The sequence below is a fragment of the Macaca nemestrina genome, chromosome 7, assembly GCF_043159975.1.
Source record: "Macaca nemestrina isolate mMacNem1 chromosome 7, mMacNem.hap1, whole genome shotgun sequence".
In the NCBI taxonomy this organism is placed as follows: domain Eukaryota; kingdom Metazoa; phylum Chordata; class Mammalia; order Primates; family Cercopithecidae; genus Macaca; species Macaca nemestrina.
Window position 1 is genome coordinate 7946427 of NC_092131.1, and position 18268 is coordinate 7964694.

The window sequence follows — 18268 nt, forward strand, 5'->3', positions numbered from 1 at the left end:
AGGCACAGTGGCTCATGTCTGTAATCTCAGCACTTCAGCAGGCCAAGGCAGGAAGATTGCTTGAGACCAGGAGTTTTTGAGACTGGCCTGGGCAACATAACAAGATCTCAGCACTACAAAATTAAAAAAAACAAAAATAATCTGGACTTGGTGGGGCACACTTATAGTCCAGCTACTTGTGAGGATTGCTTGAGCCCCAGAGTTCGAGATTACAGTGGGCCAGGATCATGCCAAGAAACTGCACTCCAGCCTGAGTGACAAAGCAAGCTCCTGTCCCTAAAAAAATTTAAATAAAAATAAAATAAGTTCCTTTGACCTTCCTTTTGAGTTACTGGTTTTCAATGTCTCTTTTAAGATGAAATCTAGTCCTGAATCTTCCAAGGTCCTTTACAACTCTAGGTTTCCATGAAAATGGCAACAGGTCTACGGCCCCTTTCAGGTTTTAGTGTTTGGGGAAAGGATTGTGTCAACTCTTGAAGTTACAATAGCATAGAACACCGTGGAAGGATACAGTGACAAGTACATAGCTCTTCATCATCTGTTTCAGATCTTGGGCTTGCAATTTGCCCTGCTCTGATGCTGCTGGCCTTCATCTGCTAAGAAAGGTCTCCATGCAGGCACACTGTGCTCCGGGCAGCTGACCCAGGCACCAGCAACCTCCTGGCAGATGTGAAAGGGATTCTTGGGTCAGGTATTCTGGAGCATAAATATAAATATTCAGCTTGTCTAAACTCAAGTCTCAATTCCAAATGAGTTGATGAAATTGCTGATAACTAGTTATTGATTAGGATTGGTCTAACGATCTGCAAAATAGCCAGTCCTCATCCATCTCTACAGTTAAATTTTTTTTTTTAAAGACAGAGTTCTTGCTCTGCCTCCCAGACTAGAGTGCAGTGGCATGACTGTAGCTCACTGCAGCAACCAACTTCCCAGGCTCAAGCGATCCTCCCACCTCAGCCCCCCAAGTAGCTGGGACTACAGGCACACGCCACCACACCTGGCTAATTTTTTATAGAGACGGGGTCTCACTATGTGGCCCAGGCTGGTCTCAAACTCCTGGGCTCAGGCAATCCTTCTGCCTCGGCCTCCCACAGTGCTGGGATTACAGGCATGAGCCACCACACCTGGCCATCTCAACCGTTTTTAACTGGTAAAGATAGTTATTTTTGTCAGTCTTGATAATCTACCAAATGATATTTTCTACAACCAAAACACTATATAATTGTACATGTTAGGGTATTTGAATTTTTGTCTTGAAGATAATGATTAAAAAGAAAAAAAGCTAAGTAGCTGGGGTTTTTTCCCTTAAATCAAAAGCCAGGATTTCTCTTGCATGAGACTGTCCCCTGTTCCTCCCTCCCTGAGAAACACAAAATTGACAGGGCTGATATTTCAAAGCGTACAAAACTGGTTCAGCCATTCCCATAATCCTTCTGCTTGGCAAAACAAGATTAATCACCTTCCCTCAAGAAAGGCAGCTAACTGAGGTTCCTGGGCCAAACAGAGTACTACATTTCAAAGGGTGGCACCCAATTTATTCAGTCTTAGGAGAAGGATGTGGAGGTTACACAGTGTGGAACAGATTTTATACAGAGTAAATGAGAGAGCCTTTGGTTTGGGGTCCCTCTGCCTGCTCACTGCTTGTTAGCTATGCATCAGGAAAGAAAATTATTACACTTAGAAACACTTTATCTGTTTACTTGCTTTTAAAACCACCACGTGAGAATGTTTAGCTAAAGAAAAGCAAATTGCACCAAAGCTGTTGGTAGCTAAGATACTAGTCACTGGGAACTCCAAACAAACAATTCTGAGCCTCTATTCAAAGGTGTTTATTATTTCCTTGACCCTTGAAACTTTCTGCAACCCTGCAGAGAAGGAAGGCTGACTCCCCTGCCTACCCCACCTACTTCCAACCTTCCCTAAATCTTGACACTCTGAGCCTCTTTGGTATGGAGGACACCTCTGAGCCAGGCAAAGTGAAGAGCCGACTGTACAGGGAGGGCCACGGGACAATGCATGTGGGGAGGCGCACTGTGCAGCCGAGGAGGGGTCACTGGGAGGTGGATGGCAGGGAAGAGATCTGACAGCACCTCAATGTTGTGTACCAGTATGTCAGCCTCAGAAAAGCATCTTCACCTGGAGGCTGCCTGGCATCTACCTTTTTAGAGTTAGGTTAGAAAATATTTGTTTGGCTGACTTCCTTTCTCAGTGTATGTCCAGCTGTTTCGGTATCACAGAGAGAGAGCCTCATGAATGTCCTCGGTTGGGCACACACACAGTGCCTGATGAAGGGGCTGGGCGTGCTACGGTCAGGCCTCCCTGACTGCATCAGCAAACCTAACCCCCGAATTACCAGCCATACATCTCACCATTGCACCAACTCCAACACACACTTACTGTCACCTGTAAACTAGGCAATGCAGAGTTCTCAAAGATGAATGAATACCAGGGGGGCTTAGCTCTTAAGATGTCAGACAGGAGAGTAGAGGAATAAGTATGGGTGACTCTTGAACACTGTGGGTTTCAACTGCGCAGGTTCACTTACACAGGGATTTTCTGCCACCTCTGCCACTTCTGAGCCAGCAAGACCAACCCTTCCTCCTCCTCAGCCTATTCAATGTAAAGACAACGAGGTTGAAGACCTTTGTGATGATCCACTGCCACTAATGAACAGTACATGTATTTTCTTTTCCTTATGATTTTTCTTTATTTTCTTCTCTCTCTCTCTCTTCTCTTTCTTTTTGAGACATGGTCTCATTCTCGTTGCCTAGTTTGGAGTGCAGGGATGTGATCTTGGCTCACTGCAGCCTCAGCCTCAGTTTCAAGCAATCCTCCACCTCAGCCTCCTAAGTAGCTGGGACTACAGGTTTGCGCCACAAAGCCTGGCTAATTTTTTTTTTTTTTTTTTTTTTTTTTTTGGTAGAGACAGGGTTTTGTCATGTTGCCCAGGCTGATCTCAAACTCCTAGGGTCAAGTGATCCTCCCGCCTTGGCCTCCCAAAGTGTTGGGATCACAGGCATGAGCCACCCAACTCGGCTTGATTTTCTTAGCAACATTTTCCTTTCCCTCGCTCACTTTATTGTAAGAATACAGTATATAATACATATAACATACAAAGTATGTGTTAATTGCTTGTATTATTGGTAAGGTTCTGGTCAACAGTAAGCTGTTAGTAGCTAAGATTTTGAGGAGTCAAAAGCTATATTCAACACGAGGCACAGTGACTCGCACCTGTAATCCCAGAACTTTGGGAGGCCGACGTGGGTGGATCACTTGAGCCCAGAAAGTCAAGGTTGCAGTGAGCTGTGATGGCACCACTGCACTCCAGCCTGGGTGACAGAGCGAGACCCTGTTTCAAAAAACAAAAACCCCAACAAACAAAAAAATCGTTATACACGAATTTTTAACTGTGCTAGGGCTCAGCATCCCCTAACCCCTGCGTTGTTCAAGAGTCAACTGTATATGAGGTGAACATCATAAGAGATGGGGAGAACCGCCATATGGGATCCCAGACAGACATATCTGGATGTGGGAAAAGAGGAAGAAGAATCAGAAAATCCTTTACCATGGGATCAGAGAGTTTTTTCTTTAACTGACAATAACTGTATATTTAGTGGGTACAATGCAATGCTTTGATTCATGTATATGATGTGGATGATTACATCAAGCTAATTAACATACCTATCACATCACATATTTATCATTTTTTTGCACTGAGAACAATTAAGATCCACTCTTTTAGCAATTTTGAAACATGTAATACGTTATTATTAACTATAGCCACCAGAGTGAGTTTCACAATTCACAAAGCAGAGTCACATAGATTATTTCACTTAAGACTGGCAAGGATTAGGAAGGAATCCCAATTTATGGCATAGAAAACTGAGGCACGAGCTCACGTGATTTGTCCCGGGTATCTGAAAAAGCCACTGCTTCAAGTGGGTTGGGGTTTGAAAATAGCTGAGTCTTAACAAATAATGCTGAGGGCGTATGAAGGCCACAGAACAGGAAAAGTCACGAGGATTGGAATCTGCAGATATGGAAAAGTCACGAGGATTGGAATCTGCAGATATGGAAAAGCTGTTTAGCCCTCAGTTTCCTCATCTATGAAAAGGGCCAACACCAGCTGGTTCACTGGAACGACTGCAAGGACGCAATGAAACACTGCAACACAACCATAAACCGCAGATGTTAACTCATGTGAAGTGTCACTGTTACTTTTCATAAGCCAAGTGCATGCCTTCTTAGGGCAGATACATAAATTCCCGTTGAACAAAGAAATGAAGGAAGGAAGGAACACATGAATTTAGCAAAATCAACAGAGTCTCCCTGAACTTTATTTTCATGGGCCTGGACTCTGGTACAGCCTGGCTCTGTAGCATCTGGCTGGTTCTGAAGGACACGGTGACAGGTGACTGCTGTAAAATGGCCTTGCAGTTCCCCCAGGGGCACTGGCCTCCTACAAGCCAGGCTTCCACGTAAACATCACTCAAGCACTGGGGAGTGTCCACAGATACAGGTCAGCAGCAGTGCCCTGACCGGGCCGCACTGCAGCAGGAACCACCCAGGAACCAGACGCAGTATACAGGCTCAGCTCGGCTGTCTGGTCATACTGGTCTGGAAACCCTTCCTCAAATCCCTGGAGCCTGAGAGGTTTTTGAACTCAGATTCAGACTTTAAAACAGAAGTCCAGGGCATACAACATACATTAGCCAATATCCCCAGAAGGGCACAGGACAAGACCCGCAGTCACATTCAAAAACACCTCTACAGAAAAGCAGAACTTTCACACTAAAAGAAATAAACATAAACAATCAAAAGCCACATGTTTCAATTCAGAGGAGTTCTCCCCACCCATCAAATGATTTCAGATCAGGCCAAATCTGACTAGCAAACGAGTTACCAAAAAACATCTGGGTTTCAGAGCTTTCTGGATGTTGAAATCACAGATAAGAGGTTGCAGGCCTGACTCAAGGGCTGTTAATTCTCAAGGCATCTGCGATTCACCCAGGGCTGGGATGGACCCAGAAAGCAGGGAGCACACGGCCGAGGTTCCCAGGCTGTTGACCAGGGTGCCCACCAGGGCGCCTGTCCAGGCGCTGGACACAGCTTCCGGGCGTGTTGTGTCTCATCCTTTACTTCAGCCAGAATGGAAAACTGCGTGAGTAAGGCTGCGCTGCAGAGTCAGCAGCTCCCCGCCCCTTCAACATACAGCAGACTGTGCTTTGAGGGAGAACAGGAATTAAAATAAATAGGTAAATAAATAAAATAAAATAAAACAAGCCACTTTACCTACGATGTGACCTGAAGAACAAAGTCAAAGTTTGATAAATATGATATTTAAGCAGATAGGGGAATTTACAATTTTAAGAAAATGTTATAGAAGGTCAGGGTTTCTTAAAGTAGGGCATAACCATATTTAAGGTGCAGGGAAAAAAATAACAAAATTTGCAAAATTCAGTTATCTATAACGTATTTTCTCTTTTTATAAAGGTATAGATTACCAGGTCAACACGGATGCTAACATGAAGACAACAAATGGAAAGCCACTTGGTGTAGTTCAAAGAACCTGGGTTTTTTCTCGGGGGACCTAGGTTCGAGATCTGGTCCTCACTGAACTATCTGGCCTTGGCTAAGTTACTTAGCACCTATCAGCTTCCCTGATTACATGTAAGATAAATGTGATAAAGTAGTATCTTACTTACCTTAGAGTTTGGTTGTGAGAATTAAGTGATAAACAGATCTGAAGGTGCTTTAAAAACCGTAAAATATTACAGAGGAGATCGTTTTACGTTGGGGTTATGTTCTAAGGGCAGTAAATTAGATGAAAATAGAGTGTGTTGAAATTACTCTTGAAAAATTCCCCAGATAGCTCACAGTGTGGAGCATACGTGGTTTTGTGTAAACTGTATCATCTCTCAGCAAATCCCTCCAACACTGGAATAGATTCCTGTTTTCGGGGTTAAATACACACCGTGGCTGGCCTGCATTGAGAGACCATCTTGAACAAAAATATAAAAATAAACAAAATTAAATAACATATATTGTGTTTCACTAAATGCGTATATAATACATGGGATCCAAGAATGCTGGAAGTTCATACACTCTGACTCAGACCTACAGTAATTAGGAGGCTTTGCCACCTATGACTGTGTGTTATTTTATTACTGTACACAATGAAGAAATGTTTTTGGAATTACTGAAAAGCTTCTCAGGATCCAGAAGTTCTCTCCTTGTCTCTTATAATAATTTAAAGATAACACAGCTCTTTGTATAATTTTGGCATTTGATTTTTCATGCAACAAGAATGTACTGGAGACACACTCCCTGCAAGGCACCGTGCAAAGCAGGAGAAAGAAGCAAACGAAATAAAAAGACAACACGGCGTCCCTGCCCTCAAGGAACTCACTAGCTGAAGATGCCAACAAAGGCCCTCACAGCTGAACACGATGCAAGACAGAGGGAAACCAGCAGTGATCACAGGGGTATGTATCGTAATTTAGAAATGCAGGGGAAAGACCAAGTAACCCCGGACAGACGAGGGAAGACTTCACCCCGGGGACAGTCTGTAGGCCGGCTCTTCAGGCATGAACAGTATTTCAATATGGAAAAAGGAGGGGCTCCCGACTGATAAAGCATGACCACAGAGTCATGGAAACTCTTGGCACACAGTAAGCAGAGGCGTGTGGTGAGACCACAAATCTAACATTTATGAGATACCTACGAGGCATCAGGAATGAGGATAAGTCAACCCAGCTGTAATCATCAAGACAACACCAAGGCGACACTTACTACTAAGTCCTGGCATCTCGATTCTAGACAACGCTGTGCTGGAGCTCTCAAGCCTGCCCTGCAGACCCCGTCTCCACCCTCTCTCCCCTGCGCGGGCTGCATCGACAGGTTTCCCCTTGGGGAGGAGCAGCGGAGGGGAGGGAGAAAGAGGGGAGTGAGGTCAGGGTTGCTTCTTGGGGTAGGGTTGCTGTCACTGCTCCTGTCTGGCAGCTGTGTCCACCCAGCCCTCTTTGAACCCAGGTCTGGTAACTGCCCCTCTGCCCCTTCAGGGCTAGGGTGGAACTGTGCCTGCTGTACCAGTCCTGGCCACTACCTCAGCCCTTGTGGTCTCCCTATATCTTGCACCAACCTTCACAACAGTGACTTTACCACAATCCCCTTAAATTGGCCAATTTGAGGGCACCATTGCTTCCTGCCAGGACTCTCTAGAATTGCCTTGCAGTCAGCTCTCCTTGTTAGAGCTGAGGAAACTGAGGCCAGGAAAGAATAAGCAATTATCCAAGTTTACAGAGTCATTTCATTAAACAGCAGAATCAAGACTGCAACCCAGTCTTGTCTGTCTCCAAAGCCTATGTGCACCACCTCTGGGAAAGTAATTTGGTGGTAGATTACAGAGGATCATGAAAGAATGCACGTAATCTTTTGTGCTAATTCTCAAGAGTTCATTATTCATCTGCACGTGTGCAGCCTGCGCCTGCCTGTCTCTTTAAACGGTCCTGCAAATGAGATGCTCCAATCAGGCGTTCATGGCAGCAAACGGTGCCAAACGTACAAAAGCAATCCTTAAAAAAAAAAACAAAAACTCAGAGATATTCCAAGACTCCAGTCCAGATCCTTCCTAGATCCCGGGTCCTGCATCTGCTGTTTCCCTTCTTAGACTCTTAGCTAATTGGGAGAGAATGCATGTTATTGGCGATCAGAAGGCATATGTCATGAAATTTCTTTAGCAAACATATGCCCCTCATCATTTTTCTAAACAGCTCTAAATTTTTTTCCAGCTCCCCATTCCTAAAAGAGCTTAGACACTTGTCACCCTTCTTGGCTTGTCAGAGCAGCCCGTGTTGCTGTGCTTGGGTGTGAAGGGCAGCTCTGAAGCCAAGCCCTGTCTCCTCGTACTCGGCGCTACCCTTCTTGAGAGTGGTCTTGTACTGGCTCTCGCTTGGGGGAAGGAGTACACTTTCCATTAGAGATTTCGGAGACTGGCCGGGCACAGTGGCTCACGCCTATAATCCCAGCATTTTGGGAGGCCAAGGCGGGTGGATCACCTGAGGTCGGGAGTTCGAGACCAGCCTAACCAACATGGAGAAACCTTGTCTCTACTAAAAATACAAAATTAGCCGGGTGTGGTGAAGCATGCCTGTAATCCCAGCTACTCGGGAGGCTGAGGTAGGAGAATCGCTTGAACCTGGGAGGCAGAGGTTGCAGTGAGCTGAGATCGCGCCACTGCACTCCAGCCTGGGCGACAAAGCGAGACTCCGTCTCAAAAAAAAAAAAAAAAAAAAAAACATTCTGGAGATCGGATACTGAAACTTTACACAGGAGGCTGAGCAGGGCTGCTTGTAATGCACGTAGGTGTGATCTGGTGACACATCATCAGGCGTTCTGACAGCCTCAAATGTGCAGGCAATTATCCCACTTCTTGCCCGGGGCTTTGAACCTTTTAAACATTCAGTTTAGGATTCTATAACTTCATGAAACTATTGTTTTTAAAAAAACATTCTGAAACTGAAGTAAGCTACTCCCAAAAAGACAAATATTGTGTGATTCCACTTATACAAGATATCTAAAGTAGTCAAATGCACAGAGACAAGAAAGTCGAACGCTGGACCAGGAGCTGGCGGGGGAGAGTGGGGAATTATGTAATGGGGATAGATTTCAGTTTGGGAAGATGAAAAGTTCTGCAGATGGATGGCAGTGATGGCTGCACCACAATGTGAATGTACTTAATGCTATGAACTGCACACTTAAAAATGTGTAAGATGCTAAATTTTATGTTACATGTATTTTACCATGATTAAATTTTTTTTTTTTTTTAAAAAGGGTTCTAGGGGCCGGGCGCGGTGGCTCAAGCCTGTAATCCCAGCACTTTGGGAGGCCGAGGCGGGCGGATCACAAGGTCAGGAGATCGAGACCACAGTGAAACCCCGTCTCTACTAAAAATACAAAAAATTAGCCGGGCGCGGTGGCGGGCGCCTGTAGTCCTAGCTACTCAGGAGGCTGAGGCAGGAGAATGGCGTGAACCCAGGAGGCGGAGCTTGCAGTGAGCCGAGATCGCGCCACTGCACTCCAGCCTGGGCAACAGCGTGAGACTCCGTCTCAAAAAAAAAAAAAAAAAAAGGGTTCTAGGGCTGGGTGTAGTGGCTCATGCCTGTAATCCCAACACTTTGGGAAGCTGAGGCAGGAGGATCACTTGAGCCCAGGAGTTCAAAATCAGCCTGAGCAACAAATCGAGACCCCATCTCTACAAAAAAATAAAAAAATTACCTGGGCATGGTGGCGTGTGCCTATAGTCCCAGACTTAGGAGGCTGAGGCTGGAGGATTGCTTGGGCTGGGGAGGTCGGGGCTGCAGTGAGCCCAGATCATGTCACTGTACTCCAGCCTGGGCAACAGACTAGGCCCTCTCTCAAAAGATTTTTAAAAAACGAAGAAAAGAAAGAGAATGAGTAAATAGAATATGGCTGCTGATGAAACACTGAAAAACTACAACTGTTAACAGAAAGACAGAAGAGTTCCATCAACACTAGGTTACAGTGGTTGGCGTGCGCTGTAAACAGAGAAAAGTTAAAATGTCCTAAGTAGACACAACTGAACGTACCATTTAATATTTCCACTCTGAACTCTTTTGTTCAACAAGCTAGTACTGAGGGCCCACTGAGTTACATGAGCCAGAATGACATCCTCCAGGTCCTCCTGGTCTGGACGGTTAAGTGGAGTTGGCTATGCCCTGAGACACGTGGCCTGGGGCCTAAGGGGCACCCAGTGAACTGCACCTACATCCACCTGCCCTGAGGTTTCCCGTGCCATGGGAGCAGGGTTCTGAAGGATGAGGGCGTGGCTCCGTGAAGAAGGGGTAGGAAGGGACGCTCCAGGGAAGGCAAGGGTGCTCAGCATGTGGAATCCTGTACACAACAGCCTGGCACCTTCAGAAGCTACCAGAAGTCCAGGGTGGCTGCATCCAGGGCCCTGGGAGGAAAGAGTCAGGAAAACAGGTGGCAAGTAGTTCCCAGAGTCGGCCCTGAACCCCAAGAGTCATGGGGAACTTCTGGGGGATGCTGGGCAATTCCATTTTTAAAAGTGCTGAAGAGGTGGGATTTGAAGAAAAACTGGTAAAGACAAGGAAATCTGTTCAGAGACTCCTCCAATAATCCAAGGGAAAGGGCTTCAGATCTGCACGAGCAAACCATGTGTGGCCTCTCCTACAGGCAAGGGCAGACCAGAGCGATCTCCTCAGTCCCTTTCAGGTCGATGACAGTCCCATCTTTTTTCCCATCATTCATTCATTGGGCATAACTGAGTACTTAACATACCGTGGACAGTGGAGCCAGGATGCTTGACTTCAAATCCCAGCTCTGAAACACACTGGCCAGGCGATCTTGAGCAAGTTACTCTAAGTTTTGGGCCTCTCTTTCCTTGTCGGTCAAAATGAAGAAAATAATAGGACCTACTTCAAAAGGGTGTTGTGAGAATTAAACAAAAGAATACATTAAAAATGCTTAGCCCAACACCTGATGCTTGGTGAGCACTCTTTAAAGCCAGCATTTCTCTCCCCTCCCCTCCTGCATCTAAACACACACACACACACACACACACACGCATGAATGAGACACGGACCCCACCTTCTAACAGCACAAGCTCTAGCTGGGAAATAACTCCGTGGCGTAAGATATAATTAAGTACAAGATGCAATCTGAACACGTATTTTTATATAATTAAATTATATCAACTCAATAAAAGGCCATTTTCAAGGAAGGCAAAGAAATGACACACCAAGCCAGATTTCAGTCTTTGAGAGCAGTGGAGTGTGGGCAATCCTGCTTAATTACTTTCTAAAGGACTAATTCGGTGAAGCCGAGCTAACAGATCATTATCTTTATTATAGCTCCATACAGTCCCCTGGGAGCGGCTGCCACATTTTGCATACAGGATGGGTAAGCATAAGCGACTCAATAGTAGATAAATCATCATCACTAAGTCCTATTCCTAAGGATTTTCAACTGTTTGTGACGAAGACAGCTGAGGCTAAAGTGCACAGTAATGCTGCAGTATAAGAGAGTCCTAATTCCATTCAACCGTTTCTCAACTGGAACATATTTTTCTAAGAATGGTAAAATTCATGTTACATAACTTTTTGGGGGGTGATTGAAGTCAAATCCTTTTTACTGTTAAAAATGCTGGAATTGCCAAAAACCACTTCATTGTGTCAATTACTTTGGCTGAAAATAATTTGTTTTAAGCCAGTGAAACCACCAAATGCTTTCTGCAAATGTCTCTGCTTATTGATTCCAGTGATGCGGTGTCTAGCGAGAGGCATTCTGCAGCAACTGTGGTGGCAAGGTTTGACTCTGTACTAAGCCAGTCTCATGGGCCTGCATGCATGTTTCGGGGTTCTACCAATAAGGTTCCCTCATCTGGAAGGCCTTCTCTTCTGAATGTCTAAGTCTACCAGTTCTTTGCTGAGGGGTAGAGTTAAATGTCACATGTGTGCATGTGTGTATAATGCATGTAGAAATGCAGGTATACATGAAGTTATATGCACAGGTGGTATATACTATATACATTGATACACGTTGTTTCAAGCACACAGGGAAGTGGTGGGCATGCTCTATTTGGCAGGCACCTGTCACATGTGTGGCATGGTGGGTGGTGGTGCCTGGTGTGTGTGTTTGAGGAGGTGCTATAAGATAAATAAGACGGGCCAGGCATGGTGTTTCACGCCTGTAATCCCAGCACTTTGGGAGGCCGAAGCGGGCGGATCACGAGGTCAGGAGATTGAGGCCATCCTGGCTAACACGGGGAAACCCTGTCTCTGTCGGGCGTGGTGGCGGGCGCCTGTAGTCCCAGCTACTCAGGAGGCCGAGGCAGGAGAATGGCGTGAACCCAGGAGGCAGAGCTTGCAGTGAGCCGAGATGGCTCCACTGCACTCCAGCCTGGGCAACAGAGCAAGACTCCGTCTCAAAAATAAATAAATAAAATTGAATTTTTAAAAAAAGATAAATAAGACGGACCCTGAATCTATTCAACTAACTTTCACCAGGAAACTCACCACATGCCAGGCACTGCTGAAGTGCAAAAGACACAGAGACCATCCCAGGAAAGTCTGCCTGGAGGAGCTTATCTCTAACGGGAGAATGAAAATAACCCTCCATGACAGGCCTCTGGGATAATCACGATGGCAGAGGTTTATACTAAATACCACATAGCCACCAAGGAAGGAAGGGTACCTGGGGGCACTCAGGGATGAAGATAAGTGGGGCCCTGGGTGCTAAAGCGGGAGGGAGGGCTGCTGTCAGCTTTTAAACAGGAGGCCGTTTTGCCCGGATCTGTCTTGCAGGAGGCACATTCGAAATGTCTAATTTCCCTTGGGTGAGCTCATCGGTGCCCATGGATCCCATTACTATCTGGATGCTGACGGCTTGCAAACGTTCTGTCCAGCCCAGCCGTCTCCTAGGCTCCAGACCTTCACCAACGGCCTGCTCAGCACCTCAGCTTGTGTTCCATATGTCCTCCCACCCCACAAGCCCAAACCACCTCCCCCGTGGCCTGGACTGCCATCTCTGCACAGGCCCCCCAGCCTGTCCTGCCATCTCCAGTTGCAGGTACCAGAGACCTGGGCGTCAGCCCTGATTCTGCCCTCTCCCCACTCTTAATGTAAATACAGGATGTTACCCCCTAAGAATCTCCTGCGTCTTGCTCCCAACCCCCGGCCCAGGGTGAATCACCATTGCCTCTCCCCGGGTTACTGCCATAGTCCCCCCACCTCTACCCTCCTACCTCCACCCTGGACTGCACTTCCCACCTGCCCTCCCCCTGGAAGCAGAGTGATCTTTCAAAACGAAAAATGTGAACAAGTCGCTCCCTTGCCTTAAAATTCTCCTCTCTATTCCCACTGCTCCTAGGAACAAGACCAAACTTCTTGCCATGTCCCCAAAGCGACGCTCCCAATTCCACTGCAAGCCACGTTACTCCTTTCCCTTTCACCACAGGCAACCTTTCAGTTCTCAAAAGGTTCTTTCCCACCCAGGGCTTCCTAGACACTTCCCCAGCCTGAATGGCTCTCCCCACTTCCACCTACCCACCTGCAGTGAGCAGCCAAGAAAGATGCTCTCACGGACGCCTCTCTTAGGAAGCCCGCCCTAATACATGCCCCCAGTCCTGCAACACCCTACCTTTGTTCCTTAGACTTCTCAGAACAACCTATCACTGTTGTCATGAAGCGAGTGTGAAAATAACACTGGATATTTAGCTCCTGAGAAACAAGTTAGGCTTCCTAAGGCCAAGGACCATGTCATCCTCGCATTTCGCTGGAACCCCTAAAACAGTGTAATAATGAACACTGTGAGTACTTGAGTGCTTGTTTAAAGGAATGGATTGAATACTGGAGGAAGGAGGACTGCTTTGGGTCTGCTGCTGAAACCAAACCGAACCCTAGATGAGAACTGATGAGGGCCCCAGTCAGGGTGGAAGGGACAGATGATGAGACATTTGGGGTGCAGAATCCACTGAGTCAACTGAGATATGGGGCAGGGGGTAGAAGAGTCTAAAATGATTACTGGGAGAATCTAATATTTATAGGGGAGACTACATTTTTGACATGTTTAATTGTCCTAAGAACACTGTAGATATTCACTGGAAATCAGCCCAATTTGCCAAATGGACTTAAGTCTCTCCATGAATATTCGCCTAACCATTTCTACCCTGGTTATCTTTAACTGTGGGCTGCCCATTGTCCTTCAAAGGTTATTTGTGAGAAGAATGTGCAGTCCAGGACGGTGGGTCTCCCCTACAGGGGCTCTGCAGAGTGAAGGGTGCCACCAATCCTGGACCACACCACGACAAACGCATGGATCTGGCCGCTGGCCTCAGGCGGGCCCTCTGCTTCCCCTCCCTCTGACAGCAGGGCCTCGGCAGGTGGGAAGGTCTCCTGTTGGACTCCCTACCTTTGGCAGGCCCTAGGCTTGGAGATAGTGCCCTCAGGCATCATCCAAGTCTACAGGTCAAATCTGCCTGTACACTGTGGGAATGGTTTATTAAAGATAGACAGTTTAAATATTTTCCAGAAGGCTGGCAGAATAAATAAATGACTGCATTTTAACACACAACCGAGTACTCTGCAAAAGATGGTTTTCCCCGCCAACAGTATTTGCTAGTAAAGGTAAAACTTTAGAGTAAACAAAAATTGAAATGTATCCACCTAAACTGAATCTCAAAAATTAGCTGGGTGCAGGGGCTCCTGCCTAATCTCAGCATTTTGAGAAGCCAAGGCAGGAGGATCTCTCGAGGGGAGTTCAAGACTAGCCTGAGCAACAAAGGAAGACTCTGTCTCTAAAAAAATTTTTTTTTAATTTAGCCAGGTGTGGTGGCACACGCCTGTAGTCCCAGCTACTCGGGAGGCTGAGGTGTGAGGATCGCTAGAGTCCAAGGAGTCAAGGCTACAGTGAGCCATGATCACGCCACTGCACTCCAACCTGGGCAACAGAGTGAGACCCTGACTCTAAATTAAAAATAAATAATTAATTAAACTTAAAAAAAAAACAAACCAAGTCCTTTAAAGAAAGAAAAACTCTTCTGAAGAGCTATTTCTTAAAAAGTAAACCAAAGAGGGTATGCACTTGCTCCTGCTTACATCTCAGCACACCCCCAGTCCTGGGCCAGATTAAAATGAATGAGCAGCCTTCAGCAAAAATGAAATCTATGTGCCAAATGTCTAGTGAGAAAAACATGAAGCCGGGGGTGAGGGGTGGTATCAATAATAATTATACAGCTTTTAGAGTTTACAGCACACTTTTGTAATCAGTAATGCTTCTGAAGGTGTTTAAAACGTTTTGCTAATATTAGAAACCGTCTATTAATGAGCTAGATACAATTATAAGGATGAATAGTTGTTCCTGAAAGAAATTTTCGTAAGTAGTACAAAATGCCACTGATTTTAAGTCCCTGGAGAGACTGCCTTACTAGAGAGAGCAATGCTTTCATGTTCCGTTTTCAATGTTATCCATGATGAAGGTTTTCACGCTACCAGTTTTATAGCATGAACAAGCCGTAACACTAGAAACAAAGATGTTATTTCTCCTCTCTTATCCAACCTCCACTCAACTAAAATGTTTTTTAAGAGAATATGTGAAAAGGTTTACACTATCTCAGAAATGGACAATAATCAACTAATGGCTACTTTTTAAGCACAGTTTTGTGATTTTTTTCCCACCAAAACGCATGGGTTTCTTTACAATGTCATCAATGGTTGTGGTTTGGCTATAAAATAAGCTCCTTGCTGGGTGGAGCACCAAGTATGCTAATCAGAAGTTCTCGCTTAGCGTGGGTGCTTACTTTGCACTTCTCCATGAGAGCATTTTCCTCTGATTCTGCTGTCACAGAATGTCTCAGTCAGTCTTCTGTCACTGCATGAGAATGCAAAAGAGGCCTGAAAATTCTTCAGAGGGTTGAGTTTGGATAATTTCCTCACAGGTGTTCCTTTTAAATCCAACTATTTGTTTTATAACCATCGAGGTGCCAACTTGAAAATTCTGCCGTAATCATAGTTAAGAGAAAGTCATCGGTATTAGAGATGTCAAAAGATGTTTAAGATTATTAAATATTCTTAATTTCCAAAATATAAATGTTTAGAAATTAAAACAATGTTCCATTGCAAAACTAGAAAAAATAAACTTCAGTCACTCAAAAATTATAGTGATTTCAAAATATGACTGGGCAGGTCACATGGACTCGACCCCCCATAGTTACCAACAAGTAGCACCTGCAGGAGAAGAAGCCAGGCCAGATCTGGGACATGGCAGATACGCTCTGGACAGGCCTTAGAGGGCATCTGATAATTCTCTCATGACACCTAAGGCAAGAATGAAAAAGGCTATTAACCACAATCACAACCCTGTAAGGCAATGGTCAATTTTGATGTTACTGTAATGCTAAAATATCTTAATGAGTGCTGGGATTATTTATAGCATTACAACACAGATTATAACGGTGTTGTAATCTGATAGGGCTCTGCCTGTTGGAGGAAACTCCCCCTTAAAAAAAAAGTAATTAAATTTAAGAAAAGATTTAGCCATGGTACATGTAAAGTAGACAAGAATTTTACTGGAAAATCAGTAAGAGGTAATAATGTGATGTGACAAGCAATGGAGCCTATCTAACCTTAAGCCGCATTGTTAGAAGTATAGGCCAGGCACAGTGGCTCATGCCTATAATCCTAGCACTTTGGGAGGCTGAGGAGGGTAGATCACCTGAGGTCATGAGTTCAAGACCAGCCTGGTCAAAATGGCGAAAACCCATTTCTACTAAAAATACAAAAATTAGCCAGGCCTGGTGGCACACACCTGTAATTCCAGCTACTCTGGAGGCTGAGGCAGGAGAATTGCTTGAACCCAGGGGGCAGAGGTTTCAGTGAGCCTAGATCGCACCACTGCACTCCAGCCTGGGCAACAGAGTGAGACTCTGTCTCCAAAAAAAAAAAAAAAGTATAGACTTTGGAATAAGGGAGGTGACGTATCCTATTCTAATCTTCTCTGTGTAGAAACCATGCCTGGAATACCACATTCAGTTGTATCAAGTTAAGAGAGGAATATAGACAAAAGGAAACAGGTGTAGATGAGGCAACCAGGATGATTAAATTTAAATTACGTCTTAAGAGCTAGAAGATGTGAGAAAGAACTATAATGATTGTCTTCAAACATGTGAGGACCTAATATATGTCCAAGATACTAAACCTATTCTCTATGGACCCAAGGGACAGAACTTCGGCTGAATTTTCACTGCTTGTAGGATCTGACAGTCTGAACTGTCCAGACAAAAAATGGATTGCCTGGAGAGGTATTTACTTTCTAGTCTCTTGAAAATGCTCATGCACGGGTTGAGCAGCCTTTCTAGCTTTGAACAGCCTTTCCAGCTTCCCCTACAGGGCAGAGATTTCAAGCTGGAGGGGTGGGGGCAGGAGAGGAGGGCCAAAGCACCACCCTCTCCCCTATCCCTTTCAGCTATGGCAGCTCTGTATCTATCTGCTTTACTGTTGGATTCCTGGGTAACCTTTACTTTGAAGAAACAGCTCAAAGGCTTAAGAAAGTAAACCATGAGATGAGATTACCTGCCAGATCCGTTCAGGCGCTGAGATTCTTTTTTTTTTTTTTTTTGAGACGGAGTCTCACTCTGTCACCCAGGCTGGAGTGCAGTGGCGCGATCTTAGCTCACTGCAAGCTCCACCTCCCGGGTTCATGCCATTCTCCTGCCTCAGCCTCCCAAGTAGCTGGGACTACAGGCGCCCGCCACCACACCTGGCTAATTTTTTTTTTTGTATTTTTAGTAGAGACAGGGGTTCACCGTGTTAGCCAGGATGGTCTCGATCTCCTGACCTCGTGATCTGCTCGCCTTGGCCTCCCAAAGTGCTGTGATTACAGGCGTGAGCCACCGCGTCCGGCCACACTGAGATTCTTATAACCTATGGCAACCACGTGCAGTTGTGCACTGACTCGTTTTGGTAAGCTGTGATTGATCAAAGGATCCAAAGGACTCACAGAAATGTATGAGCAACATTTTGTTACTTGCTCCCACTTCTTTCCCTCTTTCATCTATTTCCTTACTTATTTATTCTTTTATCAGAAAGGCATAATAAAAAGAGCTTGATATTTAGGTTTCAAAAAGTTCAGACTGGTTCCTAAAAATGTTAAGCCCAGAGTTACTATATGACCTAGCAATTCCGCTCCTAGATATCTGCCCAAGAGAAATGAAAACACAGGTCCACACAAAAATGTGCATGTGAGTGCCCATAGTAGCATTATTGATAAGAGTCAAAAAGTGGAAATAACCCAAATAACCCATCAACAAGTAAACAGATTTAAACAGTGTGGTATCTCTCCACAGTGGAATTTAATTTGGCCATAAAGGCCGGGCGCGGTGGCTCAAGCCTATAATCCCAGCACTTTGGGAAGCCGAGATGGGTGGATCACGAGGTCAGGAGATCGAGACCATCCTGGCTAACAAAGTGAAACCCCGTCTCTACTAAAAAATACAAAAAAAAAACAACTAGCCGGGCGAGGTGGCGGGCGCCTGTAGTCCCAGCTACTCGGGAGGCTGAGGCAGGAGAATGGCGTGAACCCGGGAGGCGGAGCTTGCAGTGAGCTGAGATCGGGCCACTGCACTCCAGCCTGGGCGACAGAGCGAGACTCCATCTCAAAAAAAAAAAAAAATTAAATAATTTGGCCATAAAAAAGGAATGGCATGCTGACACAGGCTACAACATGGATGAAC

At 45.4% G+C, this 18268-nt stretch overlaps 1 protein-coding gene across 11 annotated transcripts in view; it reads right to left on the reverse strand.

The window, feature by feature from the left end:
• LOC105467659 (EMAP like 1) overlaps positions 1-18268 on the reverse strand; it is a 209636-nt gene that overhangs the window by 129692 nt on the left and 61676 nt on the right. Inside the window, exon 1 of one of the 11 annotated variants that reach the window (XM_071099617.1) lies at positions 4904-4928. The exons of the other annotated variants lie outside the window; for them this stretch is intronic. Within the exon in view, the coding sequence (XP_070955718.1) occupies positions 4904-4913 (10 nt within the window). The 5' untranslated portion in view covers positions 4914-4928. Of the gene's footprint in view, positions 1-4903; positions 4929-18268 lie in introns of those variants that run through there. 11 annotated transcript variants of the gene reach the window in all.